Source organism: Pezoporus occidentalis, unplaced genomic scaffold (assembly GCF_034315485.1).
Source record: "Pezoporus occidentalis ecotype Australia unplaced genomic scaffold, CSIRO_AGI_Poc_V1 ctg269, whole genome shotgun sequence".
In the NCBI taxonomy this organism is placed as follows: domain Eukaryota; kingdom Metazoa; phylum Chordata; class Aves; order Psittaciformes; family Psittacidae; genus Pezoporus; species Pezoporus occidentalis.
In genome coordinates this window covers 498,916-510,686 of record NW_026914600.1, presented here as the reverse complement: position 1 = coordinate 510,686, position 11,771 = coordinate 498,916, and the positions used below count along the sequence as shown (strand labels likewise).

General features: G+C 40.3%; 1 protein-coding gene across 2 annotated transcripts in view; it reads right to left on the bottom strand.

The window, feature by feature from the left end:
* Positions 1–3,686: 3,686 nt before the first annotated feature.
* Positions 3,687–11,771, bottom strand: part of GNE (glucosamine (UDP-N-acetyl)-2-epimerase/N-acetylmannosamine kinase) — a 28,900-nt gene continuing 20,815 nt past the window's right edge. For both annotated transcript variants that reach the window (XM_062624527.1, XM_062624528.1), the window contains exons 9-12: positions 8,588–8,809; positions 7,498–7,680; positions 6,750–6,866; positions 3,687–6,055 (exon numbers count right to left, since the gene is read on the bottom strand). In XM_062624527.1, the coding sequence (XP_062480511.1) occupies positions 5,820–6,055; positions 6,750–6,866; positions 7,498–7,680; positions 8,588–8,809 (758 nt within the window). In that variant the 3' untranslated portion in view covers positions 3,687–5,819. The remainder of the gene's footprint in view (positions 6,056–6,749; positions 6,867–7,497; positions 7,681–8,587; positions 8,810–11,771) is intronic.

The window sequence follows — 11,771 nt, the reverse complement described above, 5'->3', positions numbered from 1 at the left end:
CCTGTGGGTCATTTGGTCCAAGCCCCTCTACTCAAGCAGGGCCACCACCTAGAGCCATGTGCCCAGGACCACATCCAGGCAGCTTCTGAAGGTCCCAGAGGGGGGAGACTCCCACCATCTCTGTGGACAACCTGTGCCAGTGCTGAGTCACCCTTACACTGCAAAGAAGTGTTTGCTGATGTTGAAAGTGGAGCCTCCTGTGTTTCAGTCTGTACCCATTGCCTCTGGTGCTGTCACTGGCCACCACCGAACAGAATCCCGCTTTGTCCTCTGCAGCCTGCCTTTAGGTATTTGTATGCACTGGTAAGATCCCCTGGAGCCTTTTCTTCTCCATGCTGAATATCTCAGCTCTGTCAGCCTGTCCTCACAGGAGAGACACTAGTGTCCCTTTTGTCATTGTGGCCCCCTGTTGGACTCTCTCCAGTGTGTCTGTGTCTTTGTACTGAGAAGCCCAGCACTCCAGATGTGGCCTCGCCAGTAGTGCTGCCTTACTAGTGCTCTACTCAGACCTTCTGTGTCTGAGAATTATTTTAGATACTCGGATCTTGTGACACTGCAAAAGAATACTCAGCTTTATTTGGTCAAATCCTAGCCGTTTTCTGTGCTTCTGAACACTGACTTGTTTCCTTCAGGAGCAGCATCCATCATGCCATGATTTCATGTGACAGTTCTGTGGTACCTCTGGTCTAGCTCACCATACTCACTCCTCTGTCCTTCCTTAACTTCCCAGTGTTGCTGCTTGTCTCCATACTATGTAGCTGATGCAGAAAACTGCATTAGTGTCAGTGGAATCTGGAAAAAAGACATCCTGGACTGTTTTTGCCCTTCAAAAAAAAACCCCACTGCATGTGCACCATGGAACATAGGAGAAGCTGGAGACTCCTGAATATGTCCTGGTATAGAACTTGCTTTGTTTAGCTTATGATGGGATGGCAGCCAGCAGCAAGCCAGTATGAAGTAATAATGTAGAGAACAGGGGGGATGAGGAGGTCATGGAACCTGAGTAAGATGGTAGTGCTGCATCTTCATCTTCTGAGCGTGAGGAACATGGGCAAGTTTTTAAGTATCCATAACCCAGTATGCTGCGGCTTGTCTGTTTTTTGCTGATGCTTTTTTTTCTGAGCAGCTGGTAAATAGATGTATGGTTTACTGGCTTGTATTTTAGAATGGAGCAGGTGGGTGTCTGCTGCCTTTGACAAGATGCTTCCTCTGTTAGTCACTGTCCTGTGGACTCGCCTGCTCCGTATAGGGTTGTGCTGCAACAACACACTGTGGCACTGGGTGGTACCGCGCCTGTGGCTGCAGGATCCTCACGTGTCGCTGACATTCCAGGCCCTAGTGGTATGATTGGTAGGGAGTCGTCTATTTGAATGCTTAGCGTGTTGTAGTCTGAGAAAGGAAGGTCTGCGCATCACTGTTTAACAGGAGTGATGCTTTGGACCTTGCATCAGTAATGCTAGTTTCACAGATGGTGATGGGCAATTCCTGTGCTGTGATGGCTTTGGCTGTAGTTACAAGCACACATTTTACCTCTTGATTCATGTGGCTCTCTACTGGCCACAGCCTGTCACAATGTGCAGAAAATTTACCTGACTTGAGCCCTGAGCTATGGATGAGGTAAAATCTTACCAGCTTTTTAAAAAGTGCTGTATCCATATTTATCACAGGGTTGTGAAATTAAAGGGACTTTCAGTAAAAAAAGAAAAAATATCAGGCTATTCCTTCAAAATTTTACCTTAAATGCAGTCTATGCACACTTCATTAATTTGTCACTTTATGCAGAAATTTTAAATTAAATGCACATTTTTCTTCATGGAAGAAAAAGCTGGAAGGCCCAGTACCCAGAACACCTGCAGACAGACTTAGGGCAGTGGTGGTCTAGTACTACCAGCAAAGCCTAAGTGATGTGGAAAAAAGTTACCTCTTTTTAGACTTAACAAAGAAAAGTGTGTGCTTTCCAGCATGCAAAGCTTTGTTCAGTCAGTGGCAACAGCCTAACAGTGGTTTGTAATTAGTTAAGGGTTTGACTGATAATCTGTGTGAACCCAAAAGCTTCCCTCAGTTATGAAAGCAGCAGAAAGAACTGTTGGTATTACTTGTCTTGTTGCCATGCTCAGCCTGAAACAGCAGCCGCTACCATCTAATTTTGTACCAAATGGCAGTGCACAAGCAGTGGGTGGTTTTGGCACCACTGCAAAGTACATGATTTGATCCTGTGTTGTGTGAATTTGCTGAATGATCCAGCCCACAAATCCAGCTACAATTGTATGTGCAAACTTTTGGCAAGGCTTAAGAAAAAATGTAAGCAAGGCCTAAGAAAAATGTTTTTGTGTGTTCTTCAGAATCTCATGAGCATGTTTAGTTGTTACTGAATATGATGTGCCCACAGTGCAAAGCATCTGCTTTCAGATTATGAATCAATATAGCTTGGTGCCTGACTGTGCTAAAGACGTGACTCCAGCATTTCAGCTGCCAAAGCACTAGTTCTGATGTGCCTCTGAGAAACCATTTTCCAAACACCTATCTGGAATACTCTGAGGGGTGTACATACAGTCCAAGTGTCTGACCTTTACTAATGCCTGTGAGCTTTCCATAGCATTTCAGGGGGACACAGTGACTAGATTTCACTGATGCAGACTGGAGCATAAACTCTTATCTGTACCTTACTTGTGTGATGTGTTTTTGTAATACAAACTTGACATTGCCTCCACTGGTAGTATGTGTGTTTGATACACTCAAATGGAGGAAGGACAGTGCTTTGTGACCACCAGAAGGCTGACGCATTTGTTAATTCTGCGTGTCTACATGGCAGATCTGAGACCCAGAACATTGAATAACTAATCTTGCTGCTCAAACCAAAAAGATGATGTGGTACAGAGTTGCTACGTGGCTTGCAAAGCATCAGCAATGGTCTGTAAAAAAACAGCTAACAAAATGCAAGGGGGCTCCTTATGGTCCCAAGTCCATGCTGTTTGTGTTTCTGTGCTTGGGCAGAGCTGTCTTGATCAGAGCAGTTGTGTTCCACCACGTACAAGGATAAGGAGCAATGAGGTCTTGCAGTGGTCACATGGATTACAAGGTACAGCACAACTCCAATTTCAAGTCCCTTTCTAATCTTTTGGCACTCTGCTGGTACTTGCTTATCCAATGCTGACTATAAACACGTATGTCCATGAGGAGTCTCCCCCTGCCCAAGCTCTTGAGTGTCCTATGCAATTCTGTTTTAAGGGCTGGAAAGTGGCACTGTTGCTAAAGCTTCAGCAGTTAGGATACTGCCTGCAAAAACTAACCTCCTCCTCCAACAGATACAACAGATAGGCAGGTAATGAGAACACACTGCAGCTTTAGGCTCTCAAATGCTGGTAACAGCCGGGAAAGAGATGCTGGCCATTGTCTTCTGTTTTTACTCCCCTTCTTCCCTCCTAGAAATGGATGTAAAGATTTGCCGTCACTGGAGTTATGACTTCCATGGTATGGGCTGTTCCAAAGGAGACAGTGCCAGGAACAAGTGAACAGGGATCACACAGTCCTGCAGATGTTCTGTGAGCATCTGATGTTCACTTCCCCTGGGGTTGGACAGATACCATTGGGACCTCACGTCCCTCAAACCTCTGGTCCACATTAAAGCCCCTGAAGTGTAAGGGAGGTTTCTGAACAGGGAAGGAAGGAAAACCAAGTAAAAGCACTTTTATGCTATTAAATATGATTTTTTAATTCCTTCTGATTTTATAAACCCACAAACTTCTCAGGGAAAACTGCAAGGACTTCTGTACCACATGCACATATGCAGCAGCTTCTTGTCCAGTTGATAAAAATGTTTTCAAATGCATTTAAAGAACCAGTTTCTTAACAACACAAAACATTAAAGGTGTTTACAGAAAAACTTTTCAGATGTGTTTTAGTCTCTGCACCCTCCCTTCAGCTTCTAAGGAAAAACTTATCTGAAGTAGAGACAGGAAAAATACAGAACTTCATGAGGTCTCGAAAGGAAAAGTCTGGTCCCATTTTTATTCAGGATTACTTGTGATGCTAGAGGCTATTTCTCCTTGACCCACTTAAGGAGCTACCGTTCTGGTACTGAAGTCAGTGGGAATCACCAAGTAAACCAAGACAAAGAGGGGAAAGAAGTAAGAACCCCTGGTGCCACAAAGCCTACTACAACTTTGCAAATGGTTAAGAGCCAGTATTTGCTGATTCTGAGAAAAACTATGATATAGAGGCTGCAGTGTTATTCCTGGAAACATCAAGGAGATCCAGCGGTTCTAAAATCAGCTGTAAAAATGTGAGTTCTCAGTAAGCATTCCTTGTGTAAGAGAGGATTAAGTGAAGGCAACTTGTGTAGATTATATCCCAGAATTAGCCACTGGAGTCGTTTACCACTAACAGCTACTCAGGCCAAGATTATTGTGCAGCAGAGGGCAGTGGTTGCAGAAAACTGTTTCATTATAGTTGCAGAAGAAGTCTGAGTGTGGAAAGAGCCCCTTCTAATTCCCCTAAAGTACTAGTACTAGCTTCTGAGAATATCACTGGTGGCTGAGTCAGATGTCAAAACAGACCATTAAATGCAGAAGAGAGGATGGTCTTGTGACTGTTCTCCACAGGTACCTTTTTTCTGGGATGGCCGATTAGCTAGATGGGTCTGTTTTCCAATTTCTCCTTGTTTCAATTAGTTATTACTACTGTATCTTGGAAGTGTGCTGAAAAGCAGCTGAATAAAGACAGCCATATATCAAGGAGGACTGTGGTTGAGCTAGGCAAACCTTCATTGGCATTTCAGAAACTTTGCTCCCAGGCTTCCCAATGTCTTGAAGGTGAGTATGAGGCTCAGATTTGACTTTCCATCCTGTGAGCTGATGGTGAATGCAGGACAAGAACAGCGTACCTCCAGTCACCAGAGCTGCTGAGGAGAGGCCCTGTGTCACTCTGCACTGAAAGAGTTTTCTTGAAAAGTAGAGTCTTCATGATCAGATGCGAGACAGAGCTGAAATACAGCTAATAGGCTGCCACAGAATAAAAAGTACCCTTTCTGCTCATTTGCCAAAGTATTAGGCTGAGTCCCTTGAGGAAATCCTAAACAATAATATTGAGATAATTTACTGCTGGCCATAGCTGGAGGACAAAGATGCTCACTGCTACACTGGTCAGTGTGGTTGGACTACTCTGCAGGCTGTAAGCTCTGTAGACCATGGTGTTTTTCCTTCATGTGCAAAGACTCCAAAATGGGCCTCTGCCCTCTAAAAATTATGCAATAAAAATAAATAACTGCCTCTGCCAGCTCCTTAATGAACCACAATTTCTGGACGCAGCTTTTCTGATTGTAGAGGCAACTTTCCTTGTTTCCATCCACTGCTGAAACTATTACCTGCTACTGGTGACTACACTGTGTTTACTTTGTGGGTGGAAGCCTGAAAACTGAAAAGCTGGTCACGTTGTATCCTTCTCATTTCACATAGGTGGAAAATCAGATATGGATCCCCAAGTGTCAGCTGTAGTTAGACACACCATACCAACATTCCCCACCGTACATCAAGATACTCTCATAAATAATTCAGCTACACTTAAAAGCAACATACGGTCTCACCCCCAGAAAGGGTTTAAGATTAAAAACAACAGAATTGTACATCAGTTCCTATGAATTCAGGTAAACTTTAGGCAGAATACAAAAACGTAATACCTCAAATAGGAAATGCTGAAGTAGTCAGTTAACTATTCAGAACACTACTCTGAACCAGTAGCTGCTCTCATCAAAGAAAAATTTGGGGCAAAGTATTCCCCCCTTAGGAATCTGAATAGACCATTTCCGTCATTCTTCCAGGTACCTAGTATATTCTACGTGTAGTATAATCCAGTACCAGGCTAGCAGCCCCAAGAAGAGCAGGATCTGCTAGATTTGAGACCACCACATCCACAGTTTTAACAGAGGACAGAGCCTGTTGATTTATCACGTCTTTGACAGCATTAACATAGTGGCTAGCTAGAACTCCAGAAAGGATCACAAGAGATGGGTTCATGGTGTGCAGAATGTTCACAACTCCAAGGCCTAATGCTGTCCCAGCTGAAAAGATAAAAGAGAAATTGAGTAGAATACTCAAAGCAGTCCAGGTATCAGTAGTTGAAACAGGTGTGGTAGCAGCAAATGACACTGTCAGGAAAGTGTTCTATTTCATATGGCAGTTAGTTTTGAGCTTATAGTATCAGACAGTATGAGTTTGCCATTAACTTTTCTTCCAAAAGTAAAAGATAAAAAAGGCAATCTTATTGCACAATAATGCATTATCCAATGATACGGATGTGAAAGGCAAAGCAAATCATTACCACAAACTTGTAAGCTAAGAGAAAATAGGAAGGCATTACCATCTTAATGCTATCAGCTACGTATGAGGAAGAGGCTTGTCTTTAAAGCTAGTAAAACAGTAAACTATCCCATGCAAAATAGCATGTAAATTGTCTTTGCTTGCTCAGACTAGCCGTTCACCTCCCTACAAAGAAATGTCCTCAGATTTTCCAAAATGATTTGTTGACCTTTGCAGAAACTTTTCATCTTCTAATTGAACAAAGACTTTTAATACACACTTCTGCTCACAATTTATTCAGTTTTTATATTTAACATTTCACTGCCATTATTAATTTTTTTATAGCAACGCCTTCAATATGTAGAGTTGTGTTTGTAGCGTTACAGGTCATTACCATTTCCATATTCATGAAAATACAGTAATGGGAAGGTTCCACCCTTTGGGCTGTGTTCTCACCTGTTCTGAGAATGCTGTCTGCTTTTGAGTTCCCCAGTTTAGCTGCTTGAATGAGATGTGCAGCACTAACAACCTCCTCCGTCTTCATTGACATTCCTTCTACTAAAAGCAGATCCTCTGTTTGAAGAGAAGAGAAAGCCAAGAGAAAAACATGTCAAGAAGTCAAGAAGTGTAGGGTGACAAACAAGCACCTAAGATCTTTGCATCTCTTTTACTTGCATATTGAAGTCTGAATCCTCACCAATCTGTCCTACCCTGAGTTTAGGTGAAGTGGTCACAGCTGTGTTAGTCAGGGAACTGCTTGCAGAAGCAGGGCATCAAATTCAAACAGTTACAGTATGGTATTTCACTAGTCTTGTCATCCCCAAAGGTTTGTAAAATAAAATATAAATGTTCTCAAAGACTAAGAAGTCACTGCTGAAAGACAATCACTGTGAAACCAAACCTCACAGAATGCCTGTCAGATTACCTCACAGCATGCTTAAAAGGGAGAGACTAAAGTCTGCTACTTGCTTCTGTTAACTTTGAGACAGTGGTTTGCCTGGGTATTGCCACTACTGAAAAAGAACTCCATTGTGCTATGCAGGTTGTGGTGCCTCCTGGGTGGCCATAGGAGGAACCCTGTCTGGTTGACTCTACTCCTCCTACAAAAAGATGGCAAGTCTTTTTTGCTTAATGTTATCTTTGCAAATGTCTTTTTATGCTGAAATTTAGCAATCATGTTTTCAGAAATAAAGTACACATATACCATCATGCAGTTTCTTAGCTTCTCTCTGTAATGCTATCCCAGAGGCATATGCTTCTATACATCCTTGGCTACCACACAGGCACTCTGGTCCATCTAAAGATACAACAATATGCCCAAGCTCAGCAGCACAGAAAGAACTGCCATGGATCAATTCGTGTTGATGAATGATTCCACCTCCAATTCCTGCAAAGATTAGGAAAAAAAAAATAATACAGAAATCAAACAGGTTTTAAAGGTCCCAATTCTGCAGTAGACTGATATTTGCTTATTCTAATACAGCCAAGATAAAATATGTGCATCTGTGGTCTTCTGCACTGGAAACTGAAAATTACGGTTATTGAAGAACTCTTCTCTGTTTGACACACCTGATAACCATACTCACAGCTCCTTCATATTCACATGGATATTAGAATGGTTATATAAAGCTCCTTTCTTAAGAAGCATATGGATGGTACTGACAGCTCTTTCAAGCTTGTGAGTCATGCTTTCTATGCACAAAACTAACCTTTCAAATGGCCTTACAATTTTGCATTTCAGAGAAGATGTTTTAATGATGTATTTAGACAGCTAAACCTGTGTGCTAAAAAGCCAGGACACTTAAATCTGCAATCCTCTGCTGCCCCTTCCCAAACCGTGGGTGGATTCATATACTTAACAAATAATAAAAGTTACCCCCCATTTGCATTTGAGCTATAATAAGCATATCTTATATTCAGCTCATCTCCTAAATATACATCCTGAGCTGACTTGTGTCCCTGCAGCTGGAAGAGAACTAAGGTGTAACGCTGAAAAAAAACCAAAGTTATTCCAGCTAAAGTTGCTCAGATTTCCCCAATTTTGAAAAGATGCTTAGCCTGCACAGCTGTGTCATCGTAACTTCTTTTATCAAGAAGCTTATACTATGCAAAAAGTTTCACTTCCCTGAATATATTAAAAAGTACCCTAAAAGAAACAAATAGATATAGTGGCAAAAGGATTTTTGGTTTAAGAAACTAATATTAAGAACCTAATAATATTTTCCTAGCAGAGTGGTGGTGGTTGTGCTTTTAAGGTCAGCTGAGCCCCTGAGTGACTATAACAACATACCCACCTGTACCAGTAATGAGTGTTACAAAATTTTCTATTCCTTTTCCATGACCAAATTTCCTTTCTGCTAGAGCAGCACAGTTTCCATCATTGTCCACCCAGACTGGCAGGTGCAGAGCATCAGATATTGGAGTTCTAAGATCCACAGAGCTCCACTCCTGAATGAGTTTTGTAGAATGGAGCACAATTCCTTCTCGGGGGTTTACCCGTCCACCTGTGGAAATACCTAAGTCCCAGAAATACCAGATACAAAAATTAAGTCTGCATTACACTTATATAAATGTTTTTCTCTTCAATGACAATTATTTGTATTTCTAATATAAGGCTTTGAAGCAGATTGTGAAAATAAAAATTTCTAAGTCAGTGCAATTTCTGGCATATAAAAGTAATTTGTAGAACTCCATTGCGCGAATCACAATTCACCCATTATCTTAAGACTAACTAGATAGGTAATGGTTAGTGTTAGTCAGGGAGTTAATGTTCCTACTTCAGGCAAGATTGCAGCAAATCACATAATACTTGTGTTTCTTTTTAGTCATGTATGAAAGGCATACAAAAACTGTACAAAATAAATTGTTCAAACCCTGGAACAGTAGAATTGTCCTGAAATTTCCTGTAAATCTCAAGATTTGGAATGACTAAAAATAATAGCTGGACTTGGAGTAGTGATTTCTACTGAAAAAATACACTGCTTTTCAGTACTGTACTGAACAGGATAATAGTTAGTAATAGGCATTATTAGCCAAACCAGCTTTCTCTGGCTGGAGATGCTTCCAAAGTTAATGGACTCTGTCAGGACGTTTCAAAAAGCCACTCTATTATGGAGGTATTTAGTTCTGGACAAAAAAGTTTGAACATTTTATGTATTATTCTTGTACAGAGATTATATAATTGTGTCCCTTATCTAAAGATGCTCAGACAAAACCAAAGAGTCCCAGGGTTAATATTGTAATAGCAGCCACAAAAGCTGAATTGAATATTAAAGCTTGGGGGGGTGGGGGTGGGGGTGGATGGTGTCTTTACCCTCCCAAAAATCTCACTTTGTAAAGAACAAGCCATCTGAGAACTTGTCAGCAAGTACCTAAAAGAAATGACATTCACAATATCAATCTGTGAAGGTCTCCCTAGGATTTTACTAACCAAATGTTTATTGCAACAAAACATTTAATACTTAGTTGCTAACTCAGCAATAGCTTAGTAGAACATGTCTAAATGCCATGATTCTGTAATTGATGTAAACAGCTATAGGAACAAGCAGAAGTTATCTCTTCATCCTCTTTTCTCTACTATCACCTCCAGAAAGGTAACTTAAATACTGCCTAATATAGCAAATAATAGCTATATTATATATATATATATATATATATATATATAAGATATAGCTCTCCTAAGTACTTGTATCGTTTATGTATAGATCTGGGTCTCCTTTGTTTTATAAAAGTAAAAAGAAAAACAACAAAAAAAACCCCAAAACATCAGTAACAGCTGCTAGTTTATTTTGCCTGATAGTCTTTAATTTCCCCCATTTTCAGAAAGCTGTTTTTAATATAAATTATTTGTGTGGAAAAAAAAAACAACCCACAAATGTAACAAAATTAAAACTAACTGCACAGCTATTGCAATCTAAACTTATCTGATGATCGTGACAAAAAGATGTTGAAAATTATGATTTTTCCAGAGTCCTAATTTTTAACCACCCTGCAAACCTGTTTTGTATTAGTGGGAGTTCTTCAATCAAAGTTATGCTCCTGTACACAGTATTTTGAGTGCAGACAGCAGTTTATAGGACTAAATGGAGGAAAACACTTTTTTTTCCACTGGTTTCTGCTAGCTCTTCCTGCTTCTTCATTTCCAATGGCTATTACTTCTACCCTTAACCTATAACAGCTGGAAGAAATCCAGTGTTACTGATAAAGTCTGTGATTAACCCCAGCCCTTCTGCTCGGTCTTGCAAAAATTCCTCCAAAGTTATGGGAACTCTCCTTTCTATGATTATTAATCTTAAGGAAATGACTAGAATCTAATACATTAATTATTCCCATACGAATTACATGCCATTCTTTAAAGAGAACTTTCAATTTCAGCTAGTATTCTGATTCAAACTATGAGTCTGCATGTGGCAAAGAACAGCTAATAGAAATATCCAGGTGAGAAAATTTTTATTCTGTGGTACAACTTTTCCCCTCATAAGTCAGTAATTGAACTGTAAGCAATGAACTGCAGAAGGAAGGGCACTGAAGAATAAATAGGACTGTAATTTCCATAAAATGACAAACAAAATGCAAGTTTTTTTCCCCAACATGTAAACCTCTGTAAACCAGTTTACTGTTTCATTACCCTAATAAGTGTAGCTGACTGTAAAATTTTCTTTGGTATCTCCAATAGTAGAGCACTGCAAAGATCACCATCTTTTCCACAGTGACTGTGAGGTTTTAGATTTAGCATTAGGACACAACAAAATAATCAGGGTGGTTAAGTCGTGTATTACCCACTGGGTAATCTGGAGGATTTGGTTTGAAGGGCTGACTTATATCTCCTTACAGCTTTGCGTACTTAACACTGTTTTGAAAAAATACTTTTAATAGAAGTTCAGATTAACTTTTCTTCATACTATGTGATTTGAGCAAGCTTTCGTCTGGAGCAAACTACTTCTCTTTTGGAGCATTTCTTAGCTAAAATGAGGATTTTATGTCCTTTTTAAAAATCATGGTCACATTAATATACTGTAGTATCTAAGACCAAAGCCCCCATCATCATTAAACTGATTCCTGCCTGGTATAAAAACAAAGTTTAACTTGGAACTATACTACAGTGTAAGTAAACTTGAAATCAACAGAAAATCTGCTTTTGTCTTTGTTAGCTGCAGATTTAATCTAAGTTTTTAGCCTTTTTCATGTGCTCTCTGAGACTTCTGCTGCATCTGATCCTGGCCATGAGGAAAGGCTCACAGGCGGTAGAGGATTCAGCTGCATTTGTTTCAAGAGCTTTTCAATATATGCTAAATATCTGATTCATAATTCTGAGACTGCAGGGAAAATCTACACAAAGTCTATACATCACACATTTTAGATATAGTTTAGATATAACTCAGATTGCTTTCATTGCTGTTACGGACTGGAACGACTTCAGTCTTTGCAGTCAGCCTCTCATTTTCACATTTTTCACTTAAAAAGGTTTGTGTGTGAAGA